Source organism: Bufo bufo, chromosome 1, assembly GCF_905171765.1.
Source record: "Bufo bufo chromosome 1, aBufBuf1.1, whole genome shotgun sequence".
NCBI classification, from domain to species: domain Eukaryota; kingdom Metazoa; phylum Chordata; class Amphibia; order Anura; family Bufonidae; genus Bufo; species Bufo bufo.
In genome coordinates, this window is record NC_053389.1 from 326,702,654 (window position 1) to 326,726,314 (window position 23,661).

Below are 23,661 nucleotides of genomic sequence, written 5' to 3' on the forward strand. Positions count from 1 at the left end.
GTAATCACGTTTAATAAATATGACCTAATGGTAAGGGTTTTACACTATGTTAACTGCAACTGATATGGTTTTAACTCTTCTGACTGAAAAAGTCAGTTAAATCTCTAACAACTTGGGTTTGACTAGTACCAAAACTATCTTCCACTAGGAACATCGGGTAAGCCAAATGTGAGGGGCCTCAGAGCCACATATGACACCCGAGCCATTGGTTGGGGAATCTTTGAATTATTTCTTCACAGTGAAGTGTGTGCATAATATTCTGTTTATGATCCAATGCCTAATGCAATGTTTTCGCTTTGTTCTTTTTTTTTCATATAACATTATTAGGCCCCGACTATTGACATCCGTCCAAGATCAGCAACTATTCAGATGAATAATGCCACACATCTGCAAGAGAGAGACGAAGAATATGGCTATGAATGTCTTGATGGAAAAGATTGTGCCAGTTTCTTCTGCTGTTTTGAGGATTGCCGAACTGGTGCTTGGAGACATGGAAGAATACATATTCGTGTTGCAAAAATTGACTCATATTCCCGAATTTTCTTCCCAACTGCTTTCTGCTTATTTAACTTGGTTTATTGGGTATCATATCTTTATCTTTAAAAAGAAAAGAAAATATGCCACTGAAATGGATATGCGACACAGGCCTTATAAATTAGAAATATTTTTCATTTAAGAAGTAATACGGTTTGTGTATAGCACCAATGCACATTTTATCGGTTTATTCAACTTACTGAGTGCCATAAGCTGGTATTATATGAAAACTGAGACAGTGGATCTGAGCTTTCAGATCTTGGTTTAGGCTATTACACTACATAAGCATTATATGGAATACTGTATATTTGAAAGATAAGGGAAAGCCTCTATGTAAATGCATTTTGGCAGATACAAATCATGCTAACATATGACCTGAAAATCTTTTTCACTGCATTTTAATGATGGTACTTATTACACTGAGATATTGCAACTTGTCTATAGAAGTAAAGCTTCAAATACTTTTTATAATATTAATAGCTATTCACTGTCCAGTTGAAGAGCACATGTAAAATGATGTAAATATTTTATTACATTAAACCCTATAGTAAATGCATGCATCCACTGAGGCCAACACAAAGCACATGGACTATACCATACAGTGTTATGTTTTCTTTGTATGTTGCCTGTGCTATTTTAGGTAAAGGATCTTATGAATTCATTATAACTACTCAACCATAGCTACTTATGTTCATGTCATGCATGAGTATTAAACTATCCTGCACTTCCCTGGGTACCATTACATATGCCTTAAAGATAAGAATTCAAAGCAATCTGCATACCTGGGATGCCATTTTCGAATATTAAATACCTGCCAAAGGGAGCAGTAGAAATCAATGTGTTTGGATTTCTACTATTCTATATATTTGTAGTTAAGTTGAGGATGATATTTGATTGACAGGTAATCTGGCAAGTTGTGACCTTTGTATAGCCTACAGAGTAAACACTAATGGGATATGATGCAAATCATAGTGAAATAGATTTTTCATTGCATTTGAGCATATTTCTCAAGATGTTGTCTTATTAGGTGTTGTTATATAAGGGTTCTAGGATATCATATAGGGTGTCTATTACTTGTGTATAATCTATTATCTACAGATGGGATGCATCTACTACTTTAGAGGATTCAGCTCAACAAAGTAAAATATATGGTTGCTTATGCCTCTAAATGGTCTGCATGACATGCTACATTTTTATTCTAGTGACACTGAAGCCACTCAAATTTTTCTGGCAGCAATGTATGATCATTGTGGGTGCCAGCTATACCCTTGGAGATAATCCAGTCATGTCCTCATTTAGAGATATCTCTTTTAAGATATATGTATGGCTTTGTATGCTTAGCCATTTAGAGGTTAAAGAAAAATGATGAACCAGAGACTAGTCAGGAATAAAGAAATGTAAAACATTTGTTTGCTGTTGACAAGCAAGACTGCAGTTAAAAACGATTAAATCTTGAGAACAAAATTATTGAATTAGTTAACGATAATAATAAGCAGAATTTACTGTTATAATTTAATGTCTATTAATGGTATATCAATGCTGCTTTAGCATTTAAAATAGCCAAACATAGCAACATTTTGATAAGATTAGAGGAATATTTGACAAGTGGAGAAAAATAGATGTCAAGAAACCTATATAATATATTTTTATGTAACAATTAAAGACTTAAAGGGGTTGTCCAGGATTTTTTTTTTCTGTGTAGTTCTAGCACCAATTTCGGGCTACCCCTAAACAGCTGATCAGTGGGGGTAAGGACAAGTCATTATAGTAAAATCCTGGACAACCCTTGGAAACAAAGACACCTGTTCCTATAACAATGTGTTAGTCAGAGACCACATGATTATTGGGAGACTAGTTATTTGACATATTATAGCCTCTAGTGTCTAACAAGTCCTATACATTTCTGTTTGGGATAATTCTCCCCAGTAACTGAATTTACTATGAAAACTTTTTTTATGACAGTTTTCAGTTAATAGTGAATTATAAATTGCACGGCTTTTCTGTGTGTGTAGTGGTTTTTTAGTTTGTTAATTTTTTGGTCATTGCAATACTTTTTAAAAAAGCACATATTATAGGCTTCTGTATAGTTACTTACAGTAAAAATCTGAAAACATGTATGTTAACAATGTCATTATTAACAAGAGCGAACATAAAACTATGAACGAGACCTTGCAGGAGAAAATGTAAAGTCAAATAATAATAGACAAATGTGAAAAAATAAAATAAAATTATATTTAGATTATGTTTAGAAGTATGTGATAATATCAAATCTACCTCTGATCTTATAAAAATGGCTTTTATATTTGCATTTATTTCTATTCAGATAAAAAATTACTGCTAGGACTTGAAGAATATGTGTCTGATACTTGCAAGCTGATTTAGATTTAAATCCTATACCAATGTTCTCACTGAGAAGAAACAGACTGTGCAATGGTATTTAATGGGTGCCAACATACTTCCAACTCATACTCCAAAACTCCAGGGTTAGAGCCATTGAATTTTAATTGTATTATATTGATATCTATTCTCTTAAAATGACTTGTTTGCAAATACATTTCACATAAACAATACAATATAAATAAGTCACTACACAAACATCTAAAGTATTTGAAGTATATATAAATTTTATTTTTTTATATTTGACTATATAGTACAATGAAACGTCTTTGAGGTGATCACTAAAATGCCATAAAAATAGCCTTCTATAGAGTTGGTTTTCTCAAAAAATATGGCCAAATGCATGGTATTGATAGAACTAAACCAATTTAATATTTTACAGTTCAATTGATCTATATAAAAGAGTTTCACTGTATATGTATGTGCCAAAAACACAGCCAAAATAGTATTAGGTGCAGTGTATGTTGCTAGGGAAATTAAAGGACATTGCATAAATTAAATTAAAAAATATATATATAACAAATGAATTTATTAGGCGCTGAAACAATTGTGAAAGATTATTATTCAGTAACATATCGGTAAAATGTGATTGGTGTAATTTATTTTTATTTTCTGTATTTGTTTATATTTTAGATGCTAGAACTCTGGTGCTGAAAAAAAAATCTGTGCCATGTTTTGCAGAAAATCAACAGAAAATGAAATACTTTAGATTTTTTTAATATATTATTAATATTATTATTAATACTATTAGGTTCCTTTGTTGAAATAATTTAGATTTGAACTTCACACTCCTCAAAAAGTTGTCATTTTCCAAATCCTAGAGCCTCTGTTGTTCTCCTTATGTTCCTCTCTAATCAACCTACAGATGCCTTACCTCACCTTACAGTATCTCAACTCATAAATCCCTTACCTTATTTAGTGTACCTTGGTGTATTTACCTAATTGGCAAAAAATGAATAGGCTAATCAGTTAATGAAATTATCATAATATAGATTTTTGTACATTATGCAATTGTTACCGAGTTTTCATTATCATGCCGTTTAAAAAATATATATATTACCCCAATTACTTTATAGAAGAAGTTTTCTTGGATTTTGGCCCTTTTTAACTAGTCCCTGGCTGGAATGTGTGGTATCAAATAAAAAAAAAAAAAAAAAAATTAAATCATACTTACCTGATTCACACTAATCCTTTTGGTGACCTTCCGAATAGCCAATGACTAGCCTCAAGCAATCTGTGCTTCCGCTAAACAAGTAGTCATATGCAAACTCTTTTGGATTGCCCTCTAAAATTTATATATTTTGAACATAACTATTGCCACAATATAGAATGAGCTGGTCTGAGCTTGTATCAGTGGTAATGTCACTAATCCCTATACATTACCACCATTGTAGACACATTTTTTTTTCAGTAGGTTAAAGGGCCTCATAACTGTCCATATTCTTACCAGAAAATTAAAGCAGTTAAGGTGGCCATATACAATAGTCTAAAGTTGACCAAAACAGACAATTCCAACCAAAGATAATTTTTTGATCATCATCTGTTTATGGCTGAAAAGAAGTGTCTATATTTAAAATTTTCAATCAGATAGTCCAAGAATAATCTTTTATGAATTATCTTTTATTTTATAAGGAAATTCCTAGAAAGATTTTGTCCTTCATCTAGTCTCATTGCACCTATAATGGCCAAAATGGACCAAAATATGTTTAGCTGCATTGGTGGAATGTTTGTTTACCTGTTTATTGTTTTACAACCTTACTTCTATCTAACATCTATCACCACTTTTAGGATTCAAACTTTGAAACTTTGATATTGATTCCCCTATGACAGCACTATCTGTGGACAGAAGCACTGCCACTGGGGCAATCATGGACATATGTTTCTTATAAACAGACTAGACTATGTAAGACAAGGTATAACAGGACGTGAATCATCATAGTGTTTATGGTGAAAAAAAACTTCTAAAGGCCTATATTGCAAGTATATGAAAAACTTATCATGCTAGGAATTTTCTGCTTAATCTCAATATTTTTATACAACATAAAGTATGCTCATATTTAGTGTTGTGAAAATCAAAGTTAACGAAGTGTACTTCGATCCAAATTTCAGGAAAAATGTGTTTTCTCACAAAGCTGAAATGCCTTCAAATAAATTTTCCTGAAATGGAAATAAAAAACAAAAAATTACATACTCGCCTCATCTATTTGGTCGTGGAGAGGCCATCATGACCATCTTGATTGAGAAAAAACGCGCCAAATCTGATCAGATCTTCAGCCAATTATAAATTGGTGCTAATGGGTACATAAGTTTACCTATATCTGAGTGAGTTTTGAGGACATGTTGAGCAAAGGTTTCAAATGGGCACATTGGCCTTTGTTTACCAGTATACATAAAAATGATGTTATAACTAGGAAGTAATACCTAAAAAATAATATGTAGAGGAAGATGAAGAATAATTTATTTGAATAGGGCAGTGAAGAGGCAGAATCAGGATATAAGAATAGGAGAACCTAAACAGCCCATCCATCAATTATAAAGGAGTCCAGCTCTATTAAACCAATTGTTACTATTACAAATTTTGCATCACAACACAATTACATCACTCTCACAAAAATATAAAGTATTTTTCATATAATTCTTAAAGAAGCATGATCAAAAACAGAAAAACAGATAGTTTAAGGCATACTTTTTAACTAGTTTTCCTCAATGGCTCCTATTCACATTCTGCTTGCATTTCCAAATTTAAAATGCCAATGTAAAAAGGCATTTTAAAATATGAATCTGATTAAATTACATCCAGTCTTTTATAAAAGTACAGAATTTTCATAATTTCTCTTTTAAACTCTATTAAATCTGATATGTCTAATGAGAAAAGATGTAATTGCCAAATACCAGAAAATGTTGTATACACTATATATGTCCAGTTCTTGTCATTGTTCACTATCTTCTGTGACTAACTGTATTAATACACTCAATCCTGGATATCTGAAGTCACCCTAAAGTCAAAATCAATATAAAAACAGGAATTATCTGTACAGCGGGTTGGCTCTTATCTGTTCCTAAGATACATGAGTGACATTAAGTACCATAATTATTCAATGAAGACCATGATTCATGACCCATGATAATCATTTTTCAAATATAAAAGGGCTTCATGACACCATAAAAAATTGTGAAACAACAAAATTTTGCTTGAAATATTCCAAGATTGTTTTCTAAATTGAAATAATGCTCTACTAAGACCATGCTTGCTTTCTCAAAAGTAAAGGTTGCATCAAAAACAAGCAGGGAAATTACGTGAAATTTAAGGGTTATTCCACATTTTTATGAGAGCCTATATCTAGTAATTTATTGGCAGAATATAAGATTTTCTAAGCAAAATGCCTATAATCCTGATAGTCTTTCCTTATTGTTACCGTATATTATTAATTTGTTACCTTAACTCATAAAATGAGCAACTTATATAAGTGGTATATATTAGGAAATTGCAGTATCTTTATAAAGTGCAACGGTAGAGTCACTAAAGGTGAAGCCCTGATTGAAGTCAGGATCTATTTATTACCAGTGTGTCTGTTAGCCCTTTTTAACATCAAATTTGGTACGTCTGGATCAAAAGGAGTTTGGTTAAAAAGACAACATTCCCTAAGCTTCTTTGTGTCAAAATCTAATTGATTTTTTTTATTTTATTAAAAAAGAGTGGCTCTCCCACATTTAACATGAAAGTAACCTCAGTCATTAGCTCAGATTGCTTGATATCGGTTATCTAATTTTCCTCTGCCTTCATTACTTGCTATTGTAATTTAAATGCCATAAAAACAGAATGGAGTCAGTACCAACCATATATGGTAAGTTATGGTGAAGATCATGATGTCACATGTTAATCATTTATCAATGTGCACTTTGTACACTATTAAAAATGTACAGACCTTTATTTTTTACTTTCAAATTAAGTAATCAAGAGTGTGCTTAACATGTGAATGCATAGGGCACAGAGGGGGCACAGCCCAAGGTGGTCCAACTCCTTTACTAAGTATGGAAAGAAACTGTTCAAGACTCACTTCTGAGGTAATATATTGTGAGCAAACCAAGGAGTGTGGATTTTCATTATTGGCATGAAATATGTCTGCTTGGTGGAGGAGACCAGGACTGTCCATGGCACCATTTCAATATTAGTCATGATGCCCCTTCTTCTATGTACACAACTGATAATAATCCCAACTATAATGGACACTCAGAGTTTCTACCAACAATAATTTGAAAGCTTGCATGGTATGGTATCAGTACTGAATTATAGTTTTTTTTTTTTTATATACATACTTATTGTGTGGCTTAAAACCAGGACTTTAAACTAAGTGAATGCTCTGCTTTCTTTTGAGGGAGTGTTGATGCTGAACAACAATGTGCTGTGGGGAAGCTTACAAAGAAGCGTATTATACTCTATAAGTATGCTAAGAACGTCTGGAACTTTGCTTGCCTTTCGCAGAGAGAAATGCTCGTGCAAGGCAGAATGCTTTGATAAACTTGTACCAATACAATTTCTCTGTCTTTTTTGATGAAATGACATTAATAAAAGACCAGAGAGCACTATTGTAAAAACTTTAGTTTTTCATTACCATAAAATATATTTTTGTCCCGTTTCCTGTTCTTTGTAAATAGACATAAAACATGTTGATGAAAGTATAAAGACAGAGATGGTTCAAACTCTTTTTTTTTTTTTTTTTATAAAATTATAATGAAATCTATGTGTACTTGTAATTGCTGTTGTCCGTGTTAGTTCTGCGTTACATGTAATGTTTAAAACTTTTTGGTGTAAAAAAGCAATATTCTGAAATGCTGCTTTTTGTTTGAAAGCCTATGTAAATCGTCATTAATTTTATTTAATTATGTGACCCAATAGTAGATATTCACTATGTATAAATGATCATGTATCTGTTATTTGACTATATTGCTAAATAGGGGGAAATGATGAGTGCACCTGCAATTTCCTTTCATATTAGTAATCTTAATTTATTAATGTATTATGTTATAGTAAGCAACTTCATAATAAATTTACAACTTCCAATCATATGATATAGTTTATTTAGTCAGACCCCTTGATACTTTATATAATTGTCTACCAAAGTCAAGTCAACCACCAGGGCAGTACAGGTAGCACTTTGTCTTGAGCTCTTGAAAGTGGGCCCAATACATTTCACTACCTAGTAATCATCCCGAGGGACCTACATAATAACCCTGAATATAAATTGAGTCAATTTATTTAATATCAGTGAAATTGCAAAAGCCCCATATTCATGCTGGAAAAGGGTTTAGCAATCCCTAAGTGTTCACCAAAAGTCCATCATGGAAGTAACTATCATAGCAGGTTTTCCTACAGTGCTCACATGTTTCAGTACACACACTATTAACATTCAGCCATTTAGATAAGTCTGAGGGTTCAAATAAGAAAATTATTAAGAGAAAGCTGGTAGCTGGCTGTCAGTTTAAAGCATTTTACAGTATAAAGAAATCAATTGAAGCTGTTTTGTCCTAAGTGTGGTAAGATGTGACCACTTTACATATACAAATCCTACTCCTTATGACTGTATCTCTATCCTCATTTACATCCGAGTTGCTCTTAGTGGCAGATTTTTTAAAGAGTGTATAGTAACAGTTATATTTTTCGAACCCTGTCAATTGAGACATAAAATATCATAGCGTATTGGCTACACATGCATAGTATATTAAATTCACACTTTGCGCAAAACACAAAGTGTGGCATTTATTTTAATTGATTTAATGAAGACATGCAGACAATTTGTTCATTCTTATACTTTCTCACAGTGTAAAACATGGTGCAAATTATTGTCATAGTAGTTACCCTCTTTCAATATTTCATTGTAAAAGAAAATACTTAGAAAATGTGACCACACATCTGATTGCTTACTATGGATAGCTGCACTGTTGTATCTCTGCACTTGTTATGACCTCTTCTAAGTTATATTCAGCTTCTTTGAAATGTCGACGTGAATGTGTCATCAGAAAATGACCTATTGTCTAAACAGTTTTTTTTGTAAAACATTTTTATTTTATTATTTTTTTTTATATATATATATCAATGTCTATAGTTTTAAAAATGTATATAATCATGCAATTTTCCCCACTTGCCTCTAGGTCTAATAATAGGTCATGATTATGTACAAGTAAAGGTGGATTTACACTGCCCCATTGTCAGGCAGATTATCTGGAAAAAATGTACCTGCAAACACTGCCTTCCCAACAATCGGCTTTCTGGTCAGCATGTGTAAACCAGTCTTAACTTTTCAGCAGCCATTATCAATATCGCCATAGGCAGAATTAAATTGGTAAGTAACACCTCTGTATAGATAACACAGGATCCACAATAGGTGATATCACAGCTTATCAGCTCATTCCTTAGCTCTGCACAGGCCACAGAGCATGCCTAGAAAAATCACCCATAAAAGTCAATAGGGTCAGTGCCTATCCATTGTGTCTATAGCCCATGTAGTTGATCTCAAAAGATATTGAGTCTTAAATCATATTTTAGGACTAGTGGCCATTGTAGGGTTATATATATTTTTTTTAAATATAGATAGTAACATAAAAAAAAAAAAAAAAAAAAACTCTCCAAAAATTGTAAAGTAAATATGTTTAACATAAAAACAGGATTTAAACTATATAGCATTTTCTGATGACACATTCACTTAAAGTAATTGTCAGGGACATATAAATTAAAATGCATATCCATTTTAGTAAATGCACTGTATAGTTTAGAGGAAAAACATAACTCATTAAAAACAATGTTAAAAGCTATGTACACCTTCAGGGGCATTTCTTATGATTGCATTTTTCTCATTCTGGGCTAAAAAAATATTTTTTAATTGCCTTTATTAAAAAATGTTCAGCAGGTTCTGAGATGCAAGAGTTAAAAAATAGTCCCGTCAGCTGACAGCTTATCTGTGCCTGTGTTTGACCTCTTGAACTCGTAAACAGTTATTTAAGCAATATAATTATATGTTTCATAATGTTTGTTTATGCTGTCTGGAAGTCAGAGATAAAAGCTTTATATGAACCATCAGCTGATGGGATTCAAGGAAAACAGAATGTGACAGCTTGCAAATAGACTGATTTTTCTAACTGTTCAGAAGAAGCTGAACATTTTTAATGAAATGAAAAAATAGCCCATAATGAGTAAAATGCAATAATAAAAAGTGTCTCTGAAAATATTCATAACCTTTAAGATATTGTACTGTTCTTGCAAAGTAAGTACTTTGCAATACAAAAATTGGCTGAGTTAAGTATATGAAATTTCAGTTGCAAACATAATGAAATAAAATAACTTTTCACCATAAACATATTATATTGCAATGCACTTCCAGGGATTCAGAAATAATATTGTCTAGAGTCTAGAAGATAAAACCTTCATTTTTTCATTTTTATTAAAGATGCCCACCTATATAAGCAGTGTTCCCTCTAAGCTGTGTGCTCTAGAAAGCAAAGGGTTAAAATAACATACTAATGAGGAGTAATGAGCCCAATATCAGTTGGAATTTTTAACGCCTTCAATTTCAGAGGACACAGCTTAGAGGGAACAGTGCCTATAAGCAGTCAGATCACTTAAATAAATGAAAAATGCTTGTGGGCTGTTGGAGATGATGGAATCTTTTAGGTATGTTATTCACAGAAACCAAAGTAAGTACTCCGTTGATGATTGTGAAAATGTCCTTGATTAGACCCCAACAAAACAATACAGTCCTCACGATAATTATATTCTGCTACATAATGTGCAGGGCAGCCATGAAATATGTTAATTCTTGGCAATTATAAACTTTCAAAGTATAAAAAAAAAAAAATTATGGGGTTTTCCATTATTATATATAATTATGAGTTAAAAATAATAAAGCATTAAAGGGGTTCTCTGGGAGTTTGATATTGATGGGGTATCCTCAGGATAGGTCATCAATGTGAGATTGGGGGGTCCAACTTCCAGCATCCTGGCTGAACAGCTGTTTGAGGAAGCCATGGTGCTCACCGTAGCTCTTGTGAACACAGAAGCCTCCTTATAGCTTACCAAGCACAACACTATCCATTGGATAGCAGCTGTGCTAGGTTTTGCACTTATCCCCATTCACTTGATGGGAACTGAATTGTTCCTAGGCCATGTGACTGATGAACATGAAGTCACATGGCCTAGGAACAGGCCTAAGCACTCATAAAGTACTTCAACCTCTTCATACAGTTAGTCAGTGGGGGTGCCAGGAGTCGGGCCCCCACTAATCTAATATTGATAATCTATATTAAGATCATCAAAAATCCTGGAGAACCCTTAAGCATTGTAGCATCACTCACCTCCATTAAAAACAAAGAAATATAGAAGACTGAAGGCACAAAAAGATGGTCAATCTAGTCTGTCCTTATATTATTTCTTATTTATCTGGGATAGACAAATGTTTATCCCAGGCATGTCTAAATAATTTACTGTAGATTTTCCAACCACATCTGTTGGAAGTTGGTTTGAAGCCTCAACTACACTTTTGGTATAATATTTCCTGGTATACGTTAGTTTCTGATCTTTACCATAACTAATGATAGATTGTGTCCCTTGTTCTTGTGTCTATTTTGTTTTTAATAAAATAAAATAAAAGACAACTTATGCAAACATCCATAAACCCTGACAATATTAACCCCTCCCCAACGTTCGCTGTAATAGTATGGCAGAAGTTGGGTCTTTAAAGATTGTGCCCTCATGTGCGGAGATGGCGCCATAGCCGCTGGGTTTATGCTGTTTCATATAGCAGACACCTGGGGCTAATGTCTATGATTTGTGGTAATGCCAATCGCAGGCATTTAAACCCCCAGATGCTGTGGTAAGATCTACTGCACTTCTGGTCCTGGAACGGCTCTTCCATGCAGCAATTGGGGGAGCCGTTTGTTACCTGTGAAAGGCTGGAGTCTGCTGAGGTAACAATGCCTTTCACAGATGTATTTCAATGTACGCCTGTAGGTGGCAGCGACTAAAAAAAGTATCTAAAACACTTCTGGTGCAAAACATGTATGCCAGTTTTTTTACTCAAATTACACCAGCACTGTCCCATTATCCGCTGCCTTTTTGAGTAAAAGAAAGTAACATCCTTCCAATTGACCAAAATCAGAAGTTCTGATTATTTTATCCTGTTGACACTATTGCCTATAATTGAAAAATACTGGGGAAAAAAGGAATTTGATGGCCATGTGTCTTTTTAAACCTACGTAAATATCAATGTATCTCCTGTGTAGGATTTCCACTAATGCATATGGCAAATTATTATTTTTTTATTCTATTTGAGTTGTGCTTTTACATGACAGCATTTTAACTCAATGTAAATAACTAAACAGGATTTTGCTCCAAATGACTTAATGCTCAGTTCTCAATTTCTTCAGCTTAGTGTATGCATTTCAGTATATGTTGGCTAAATATACCCAACTATAAATTTCACCAAGTAAGGAATTCTGTAAGTGCTTTTTTGGCTGTTGAACGACACTAAATGGATGTCATATCTTATAGTTAAAAGTAGTTAAATAAAATATATGACTAAAAATTTAATCATTTTTCCCTACATATAAAACAAATTTGCTAGTTTTAAGTCATAATAACATTAAGGTCCACCTACTGTAGGATTCTTTTGTTTAATAGAAATTGGAAAACTTGTTTCTTTGTATATATCCACAATATACATATATTTTATAGGCCCTTTATGTTAATTTTTATTTTAAATTAAAATAGATAGGCCAGTGTCCTTTCTCTGAGCTTTGTTTTATGTATATAAAAGTCTGACAAAATTCAAAAATCTCTTGTCAAATCCCATCCCTTGCTACTGAAATTTACCCAAAAAATAAAATGTGCAACAATTGATTTTTCTGAAACATTTCACATTTTTGAAAGGGCTTCTCCCGACAATCAGCTATGATCACTTCAGGAAGCCATATCTAGCCATATATTTGTAGAATTACATGCATTACATACCGTAAATGGTTAGATACATGTAATAAATGTAAATGCCAGCTCTGCAAGAGCAGAATGTTTGCTTTTAGTTCTGGCTCATAGAAGGAGGGTCATGAATGGGTGACCCTAGTATATGATATTCATATAGGATAAATGGATATATGGAAAAAAAATTATATTTAAAATATTATTTGAAAATTGCACTGGAATTGTGAATCATACATATGGAGATAGCAGAATATTTTTCAGGATTTCCCAATGTTTCCAGTATTTATTGTAAAACATATTTGAAAATGTTTCAAATACTGCACATATTTGTCCATATTTTTCAATAAAAATGTCTGCACTCTGATTAATGTGAACACTGAACTCCTTCTCCTGTTCCCAACATAAAACAACATCTATTTCCAGCGGCTGCCACTAAGGGGAACTTTTGCATAGAATTTATGTTCAATCTTCAATTAATATCAAAAGTAACTGTACATTTATTTGTACTGGACTCCCCCTAGTGGTAGCTGCATGCAGTCAGTTTTTTGTATTATACAGTGTGAAGGGAAGCAGGACATTTAGCACTGAGGCAGAGGGCAACTTTCTTATTACAATTTTTTCCCACTTAATAAAAAAAAATATTTTTTCTGGTGTGTTTGATGCATGCATACTGAAATACTGACTGAGGCAAGGGGCCATACAAAGCTTTGCTATGGGCCCTATGAGATTTGTGTTTCCTCCTGACTCACAGTGCTTTCCAAAGCACTTAGCATAAGTGTAGAATTATTTAAATGTTAATGTTATTACAGTTTGTTGCATTTGAAAAGTAAATACACTGCTCAAAAAAATAAAGGGAACACAAAAAATAACACATCCTAGATCTGAATTAATTAAATATTCTTCTGAAATACTTTGTTCTTTACATAGTTGAATGTGCTGACAACAAAATCAGACAAAAATAAAAAAAATGGAAATCAAATTTTCAACCCATGGAGGTCTGGATTTGGAGTCACCCTCAAAAGTAAAGTGGAAAAACACACTACAGGCTGATCCAACTTTGATGTAATGTCCTTAACCTCCTCAGGACCGCCGAACGCAGGATTGCGTCTTTGCGGCGGCCCTGCTCTTCTGGGTGGACGCGCCGGAGCGTCCTCTCGCGAGACGCGAGATTTCCTGTGAACGCGCGCACACAGGCGCGCGCGTTCAAAGGAACGGAAGGTAAGAGAGTGGATCTCCAGCCTGCCAGCGGCGATCGTTCACTGGCAGACTGGAGATGTGTTTTTTTTAACCCCTAACAGGTATATTAGACGCTGTTTTGATAACAGCGTCTAATATACCTGCTACCTGGTCCTCTGGTGGTCCCCTTTGTTTGGATCGACCACCAGAGGACACAGGTAGCTCAGTAAATATGTTGCACCAAGCACCACTACACTACAACCACCCCTGTCACTTATTAACCCCTTATTCAACCTTGATCACCCCTGATCACCCCATATAGACTCCCTGATCACCCCCCTGTCATTGATTACCCCCCTGTCATTGATCAACCCCTGTAAAGCCTCCATTCAGATGTCCGCATGATTTTTACGGATCCACTGATAGATGGATCGGATCCGCAAAACGCATACGGACGTCTGAATGAAGCCTTACAGGGGCGTGATCAATGACTGTGGTTATCACCCCATATAGACTCCCTGATCACCCCCCTGTCATTGATTACACCCCTGTCATTGATCAACCCCCTGTAAAGCTCCATTCAGATGTCCGCATGATTTTTACGGATCCACCTGATAGATGGATCGGATCCGCAAAACGCATACGGACGTCTGAATGAAGCCTTACAGAGGCGTGATCAATGACTGTGGTGATCACCCCATATAGACTCCCTGATCACCCCCCTGTCATTGATTACACCCCTGTCATTGATCAACCCCCTGTAAAGCTTCATTCAGACGTCCGGATGCGTTTTACGGATCCACTGATAAATGGATCGGATCCGCAAAACGCATACGGACGTCTGAATGAAGCCTTACAGGGGCGTGATCAATGACTGTGGTGATCACCCCATATAGACTCCCTGATCACCCCCCTGTCATTGATTACACCCCTGTCATTGATCAACCCCCTGTACAGCTCCATTCAGATGTCCGCATGATTTTTACGGATCCACTGATAGATGGATCGGATCCGCAAAACGCATACGGGCGTCTGAATGAAGCCTTACAGGGGCGTGATCAATGACTGTGGTGATCACCCCATATAGACTCCCTGATCACCCCCCTGTCATTGATTACACCCCTGTCATTGATCACGCCCCCTGTAAAGCTCCATTCAGATGTCCGCATGATTTTTACGGATCGACTGATAAATGGATCGGATCCGCAAAACGCATACGGGCGTCTGAATGAAGCCTTACAGGGGCGTGATCAATGACTGTGGTGATCACCCCATATAGACTCCCTGATCACCCCCCTGTCATTGATTACACCCCTGTCATTGATCAACCCCCTGTAAAGCTCCATTCAGATGTCCGCATGATTTTTACGGATCCACTGATAAATGGATCGGATCCGCAAAACGCATACGACGTCTGAATGAAGCCTTACAGGGGCGTGATCAATGACAGTGGTTATCACCCCATATAGACTCCCTGATCACCCCCCTGTCATTGATTACACCCCTGTCATTGATCAACCCCCTGTAAAGCTCCATTCAGATGTCCGCATGATTTTTACGGATCCACTGATAGATGGATCGGATCCGCAAAACACATACAGGCGTCTCCCTGGAGCCTTCCAGGGGGGGTGATCACCCCATATAGACTCCCTGATCATCCCCCTGTCATTGATCACCCCCCCCTGTCATGCTGCATTCAGATGTCAGTATGATTTTTACGGATCCACGGATACATGGATCGGATCCGCAAAACACATACGGACATCTGAATGGAGCCTTACAGGGGGGTGATCAATGACAGGGGGGTGATCACCCCATAAAGACTCTCTGATCACCCCCCTGTCATTGATCACCCCCCCTGTCATTGATCACCCCCCCTGTCATTGATCACCCCTCTGTAAGGCTCCATTCAGACATTTTTTTGGCCCAAGTTAGCGGAAATTATTTATTTTTTTCTTACAAAGTCTCATATTCCACTAACTTGTGTCAAAAAATAAAATCTCACATGAACTCACCATACCCCTCACGGGATCCAAATGCGTAAATTTTTTTAGACATTATATTCCAGACTTCTTCTCACGCTTTAGGGCCCCTAGAATGCCAGGGCGGTATAAATAACCCACATGTGACCCATTTCGGAAAGAAGACACCCCAGGTATTCCGTGAGGGGCATATTGAGTCCATGAAAGATTGAAATTTTTGTCCCAAGTTAGCGGAAAGGGAGACTTTGTGAGAAAAAAAAATAAAATAATCAATTTCTGCTAACTTGTGCGAAAAAAAAAATAATTTCTATGAACTCGTCATGCCCCTCATTGAATACCTTGGGGTGTCTTCTTTCCAAAATGGGGTCACATGTGATGTATTTATACTGCCCTGGCATTCTAGGGGTCCTAAAGCGTGAGAAGAAGTCTGGATCCAAATGTCTAAAAATGCCCTCATAAAATGAATGTGGGCCCCTTTGCGCATCTAGGCTGCAAAAAAGTGTCACACATGTGGTATCGCCGTACTCAGGAGAAGTTGGGGAATGTGTTTTGGGGTGTCATTTTACATATACCCATGCTGGGTGAGATAAATATCTTGGTCAAATGCCAACTTTGTATAACAAAATGGAAAGTTGTCTTTTGCCGAGATATTTCTTTCACCCAGCATGGGTATATGTAAAAAGACACCCCAAAACACATTGCCCAACTTCTCCCGAGTACAGAGATACCACATGGTGGACACTTTTTTGCAGCCTAGGTGGGCAAAGGGGCCCACATTCCAAAGGAGCACCTTTAGGATTTCACAGGTCATTTACCTACTTACCACACATTAGGGCCCCTGGAAAAATGCCAGGGCAGTATAACTACCCCACAAGTGACCCCATTTTGGAAAGAAGACACCCCAAGGTATTCTGTGAGGGGCATGGCGAGTTCTAGAATTTTTTATTTTTTGTCACAAGTTAGTGGAAAATGATGATTTTTTTTTTTTTTTTTTCATACAAAGTCTCATATTCCACTAACTTGTGACAAAAAATAAAAACTTCCATGGAACTCACTATTCCCATCAAGCGAATACCTTGGGGTCTCTTCTTTCCAAAAGGGGTCACTTGTGGGGTAGTTATACTGCCCTGGCATTCTAGGGGCCCAAATGTGTGGTAAGGAGTTTGAAATCAAAATTCTGTAAAAAATCACCACGTGAAATCCGAAAGGTGCTCTTTGGAATATGGGCCCCTTTGCCCACCTAGGCTGCAAAAAGTGTCACACATCTGGTATCTCCGTACTCAGGAGAAGTTGGGGAATGTGTTTTGGGGTGTCATTTTACATATACCATGCTGGGGTGAGAGAAATATCTTGGCAAAAGACAACTTTTTCCATTTTGTTTATACAAAGTTGGCATTTGACCAAGATATTTATCTCACCCAGCATGGGTATATGTAAAAAGACACCCCAAAACACATTCCTCAACTTCTCCTGAATACAGAGATACCAGATGTGTGACACTTTTTTGCATCCTAGGTGGGCAAAGGGGCCCATATTCCAAAGAGCACCTTTCGGATTTCACAGGTCATTTTTTACAGAATTTGATTTCAAACTCCTTACCACACATTTGGGCCCCTAGAATGCCAGGGCAGTATAACTACCCCACAAGTGACCCCATTTTGGAAAGAAGAGACCCCAAGGTATTTCGTGATGGGCATAGTGAGTTCATATAACTTTTTATTTTTTGTCACAAGTTAGTGGAATATGAGACTTTGTAAGAAAAAAAAATAAAATCATCATTTTCCACAAACTTGTGACAAAAAATAAAAAGTTCTATGAACTCACTATGCCCATCAGCGAATACCTTAGGGTGTGTACTTTCCGAAATGGGGTCATTTGTGGGGTGTTTGTACTGTCTGGGCATTGTAGAACCTCAGGAAACATGACATGTGCTCAGAAAGTCAGAGCTGCTTCAAAAAGCGGAAATTCACATTTTTGTACCATAGTTTGTAAACGCTATAACTTTTACCCAAACCATTTTTTTTTTTACCCAAACATTTTTTTTTTATCAAAGACATGTAGAACAATAAATTTAGAGCAAAATTTCTATATGGATCTCGTTTTTTTTGCAAAATTTTACAACTGAAAGTGAAAAATGTCATTTTTTTGCAAAAAAATCGTTAAATTTCGATTAATAACAAAAAAAGTAAAAATGTCAGCAGCAATGAAATACCACCAAATGAAAGCTCTATTAGTGAGAAGAAAAGGAGGTAAAATTCATTTGGGTGGTAAGTTGCATGACCGAGCAATAAACGGTGAAAGTAGTGTAGGTCAGAAGTGTAAAAAGTGGCCTGGTCTTTCAGGGTGTTTAAGCACTGGGGGCTGAGGTGGTTAAAACAAGTCAAAATGAGGCTCAGTAGTGTGTGTGGCCTCCACGTTCCTGTATGACCTCCCTACAACGCCTGTGCATGCTCCTGATGAGGTGGCGGACGGTCTCCTGAGGGATATCCTCCCAGACCTGGACTAAAGCATCTGCCAACTCCAGGACAGTCTGTGGTGCAACGTGACATTGGTGGATAGAGCGAGACATGATGTCCCAGATGTGCTCAATTGGAGTCAGGTCTGGGGAACGGACGGGCCAGTCCATAGCATCAATGCCTTCCTCTTACAGGAACTGCTGACACACTCCAGCCACATGAGGTCTAGCATTGTCTTGCATTAGGAGGAACCCAGGGCCAACAGCACCAGCATATGGTCTCAAAAGGGGTCTGAGGATCTCATCTCGGTACCTAATGGCAGTCAGGCTACCTCTGGCGAGCACATGGAGGGCTGTGCGGCCCTCCAAAGAAATGCCACCCCACACCATTACTGACCCAATGCCAAACCGGTCATGCTGGAGGATGTTGCAGGCAGCAGAACGTTCTCCACTGCGTCTCAAGACTCTGTCACGTCTGTCACATGTGCTCAGTGTGAACCTGCTTTCATCTGTGAAGAGCACAGGGCGCCAGTGGCGAATTTGCCAATCTTGGTGTTCTCTGGCAAATGTCAAATGTCCTGCACAGTGTTGGGCTGTAAGCACAACCCCCACCTGTGGACGTCGGGCCCTCATATCACCCTCATGGAGTCTGTTTCTGACCGTTTGAGCAGACACATGCACATTTGTGGCCTGCTGGAGGTCATTTTGCAGGGCTCTGGCAGTGCTCCTCCTGTTCCTCCTTGCACAAAGGCGGAGGTAGCGGTCCTGCTGCTGGGTTGTTGCCCTCATATGGCCTCCTCAACGTCTCCCGATGTACTGGCCTGTCTCCTGGTAGCGCCTCCATGCACTGGACACTATGCTGACAGACACAGCAAATATTCTTGCCACAGCTCGCATTGATGTGCCATCCTGGATAAGCTGCACTACCTGAGCCACTTGTGTGGGTTGTAGACTCCATCTCATGCTACCACTAGAGTGAAAGCATCGCCAGCATTCAAAAGTGACCAAAACATCAGCCAGGAAGCATAGGAACTGAGAAGTGGTCTGTGATCACCACCTGCAGAACCACTCCTTTATTGGGGGTGTCTTTCTAATTGCCTATAATTTCCACCTGTTGTCTATCCCATTTGCACAACAGCATGTGAAATTGATTGTCACTTAGTGTTGCTTCCTAAGTGGACAGTTTGATTTCACAGAAGTGTGATTGACTTGGAGTTACATTGTGTTGTTTAAGTGTTCCCTTTATTTTTTTGAGCAGTGTATATATATAAATAAAAAGAACAATACAAGAGAACATAAACTTTGTAATACAATATATCTTATCAAAGTTAGATGCTTCCTTTTCTATTGTCAGATTCCTTTTCTGCTCCCCCTCCTCCTCACTAATTCACAATTCACTGCTCCATCTGTCTTCAGTAAAGACGGACTGTCTGCTCACTGCTGATATAAGTCTATAGAGAGGGGTAAAGGAGTAAGAGTAGAGACAAGCTGCTGGCGACAGGCAGAGAAAACAACAGATATACTGTTGCTGACTTGTGATTAAATAACTTCTAAATTCACAGTGGCTTGTGTGAATCCACTATATCAATTAACCAATTTGGCTTTGTGCTAGTCCTAAGGGCATTATTCTGACGATCCCCTGGTATTAACCTTTTAACACCTATACAAGGATCTTGCCTTCTCTATAGAGAAGCAAACAGGCTGCTCCCTTTTGGAATAGTCCTGGTGTAGTTGACAGCTGACCCACAGAGGTCAGAGACACTGGTGTATAGCGCTAAGGGGTCAGGCAGTACTTGTAGTCGGTAAACAGGCAGAGGTTAGGGCAGCCAGAGTTCATGCAGTTCTGCAAAACTATCCAAGGGCAGGCAGCCAAGGTTCAGTACAATAGACAGACTAAGGACAGGACATTCAGCAGAGAATCACATTTGGCTAGCAGGCAGAAGTTTGGTACATGAACAGACAATCAGACTATAACACCTTTACTGGTAAACTTGTAAAAAGAAAAAGTATTGAACAAAGTTATCCAATATTCGATGTGACTGCTTCGCTGAATTTCACAAAGAAATTTCCTTTGTGATGAATTACTTTGTCACATACTGCGTTCATCACTGAGGTAGTCATCTTATCTATTTGATCGTGTAGAGGCCTCCGCGGCTATCTTGATTTGCGCTGTGATGACGTCATCATGCCGACTAACGTGGTGACGTCATACGTCACTGCGCACAAGATTTTGCTCTGTATCTTTAATCATGTGCAAATGGATGAGGTGAGTATGTTTCTTTTCCGCCTTTTCAGGGAAAATTGATTTATTACCATGAAGCATGAGGAAATTCGGCTTTGCGGCAAATTAAATTTTTACTGAAATTCGGATCAAAGCCAATTTGTTTGACTGCAATTCGCTCATCACTACTTGTAAACTAGGAACGCAACTTAGGCAAGGTGTGAGAGGGCAGTCCAGGATTTATAGCAGAAGTTAATTAATGGAAGCATTCATGCAGCTGCACACACAGCAAGGATAGGGAGGGATTGGTGGGTAAAACAAAAATGAGTATAGTAGTAGTTTAATGAATAATGTTCCTATATAGTAGTAGTGGGGCAGCAACCGAAACGGGCCACCGATGTAACATTACAGGGAGTGCAGAATTATTAGGCAAGTTGTATTTTTGAGGATTAATTTTATTATTGAACAACAACCATGTTCTCAATGAACCCAAAAAACTCATTAATATCAAAGCTGAATATTTTTGGAAGTAGTTTTTAGTTTGTTTTTAGTTTTAGCTATTTTAGGGGGATATCTGTGTGTGCAGGTGACTATTACTGTGCATAATTATTAGGCAACTTAACAAAAAACAAATATATACCCATTTCAATTATTTATTTTCAGCAGTAAAACCAATATAACATCTCAACATTCACAAATATACATTTCTGACATTCAAAAACAAAACAAAAACAAATCAGTGACCAATATAGCCACCTTTCTTTGCAAGGACACTCAAAAGTCTGCCATCCATGGATTCTGTCAGTGTTTTGATCTGTTCACCATCAACATTGCGTGCAGCAGCAACCACAGCCTCCCAGACACTGTTCAGAGAGGTGTACTGTTTTCCCTCCTTGTAAATCTCACATTTGATGATGGACCACAGGTTCTCAATGGGGTTCAGATCAGGTGAACAAGGAGGCCATGTCATTAGATTTTCTTCTTTTATACCCTTTCTTGCCAGCCACGCTGTGGAGTACTTGGACGCGTGTGATGGAGCATTGTCCTGCATGAAAATCATGTTTTTCTTGAAGGATGCAGACTTCTTCCTGTACCACTGCTTGAAGAAGGTGTCTTCCAGAAACTGGCAGTAGGACTGGGAGTTGAGCTTGACTCCACCCTCAACCCGAAAAGGCCCCACAAGCTCATCTTTGATGATACCAGCCCAAACCAGTACTCCACCTCCACCTTGCTGGCGTCTGAGTCGTTCTGGAGCTCTCTGCCCTTTACCAATCCAGCCACGGGCCCATCCATCTGGCCCATCAAGACTCACTCTCATTTCATCAGTCCATAAAACCTTAGAAAAATCGGTCTTGAGATATTTCTTGGCCCAGTCTTGACGTTTCAGCTTGTGTGTCTTGTTCAGTGGTGGTCGTCTTTCAGCCTTTCTTACCTTGGCCATGTCTCTGAGTATTGCACACCTTGTGCTTTTGGGTTTTCCAGTGATGTTGCAGCTCTGAAATATGGCCAAACTGGTGGCAAGTGGCATCTTGGCAGCTGCACGCTTGACTTTTCTCAGTTCATGGGCAGTTATTTTGCGCCTTGGTTTTTCCACACGCTTCTTGCGACCCTGTTGACTATTTTGAATGAAACGCTTGATTGTTCGATGATCACGCTTCAGAAGCTTTGCAATTTTAAGAGTGCTGCATCCCTCTGCAAGATATCTCGCTATTTTTGACTTTTCTGAGCCTGTCAAGTCCTTCTTTTGACCCATTTTGCCAAAGGAAAGGAAGTTGCCTAATAATTATGCACACCTAATATAGGGTGTTGATGTCATTAGACCACACCCCTTCTCATTATAGAGATGCACATCACCTAATATGCTTAATTGGTAGTAGGCTTTCGAGCCTATACAGCTTGGAGTAAGACAACATGCATAAAGAGGATGATGTAGTCAAAATACTCATTTGCCTAATAATTCTGCACGCAGTGTAGTTCTACAGTATAATATTCTACATTACTGCTGTTGTTTCTGAGGATGTGCTACAGAAAGTTAGAATAGAATTACCTGTTTCTCCATGGCCTCTACTTAACCAACCAACCAACTAGTCTCTATCCACAAGCTCTATAAAAATAGAATTCCAGACAGATTGCACAGGGAAAACTGCTAAAAATGGCAGATATAAGTCATTTAATTGTTAAAAATAGTGTTATTCCTCATGTACACACACAGCAGCTTGTTCTAAAAAAAAGTACCTGAAATAGCTGTTACATTTTAATATGGAGTTGGTCTGCACCCACATTTAGATCACTTAGTGCTGAGTTAGTCTAATGTTCCTGTGCTCAAACTTTCAGATTAGTTGCAAAATACCATAAATAGCGATAGAGGTTGTTGTGTTAAACAGCAATTCTTGATGCAAAAATACTTATTAGTGCTTGCCACCATATTTCTGTTCTAAAATATTCTTTATTCAATATAAATTCTAAATGTAGATATAGAAGCCTGTACAAATATATTACATATCTGGACCTCAACCCCTCACCCGGGGGTTCCAGACATGTCACAAGAGGGCAAAATTAAGGGACGATTTCAGAAGCAGTTTTACAAACTACCTGCAATATATCAAAATATAAAGATATCTTATATACCACTGTCATTAAACTCCAGAAACACATATCACTTGTTACAATATAATTACATTGAGTCCAATATCTGCAACTGGTCATAAATTCCAACCAACACACACAATGCTAAAATACAGTATACATGTTACAACTGTGAGCTGTTTCAATGGGCAAATAAGTAAATCAATATAGTCAGTATATGATGGTTTCTGAAAAATAATTAAGATATATAACAACGCTGGTTGTTCACAAGACTGTAGAACTAGATTTTATCCATAGCACTCATCTTTCCCAGGTGTTTGCTATAAGAGTGCCTCAGATAACC

At 37.2% G+C, this 23,661-nt stretch overlaps 1 protein-coding gene across 6 annotated transcripts in view; it reads left to right on the forward strand.

Moving 5' to 3' along the window:
• GABRG2 (gamma-aminobutyric acid type A receptor subunit gamma2) overlaps window positions 1–603 on the forward strand; it is a 288,951-nt gene extending 288,348 nt beyond the window's left edge. For all 6 annotated transcript variants that reach the window (XM_040442009.1, XM_040442018.1, XM_040442026.1 and 3 more), the window contains one exon: window positions 328–603. In XM_040442009.1, coding sequence (XP_040297943.1) covers window positions 328–603 — 276 coding nt within the window. The remainder of the gene's footprint in view (window positions 1–327) is intronic.
• The last annotated feature ends 23,058 nt before the right edge of the window (window positions 604–23,661 follow it).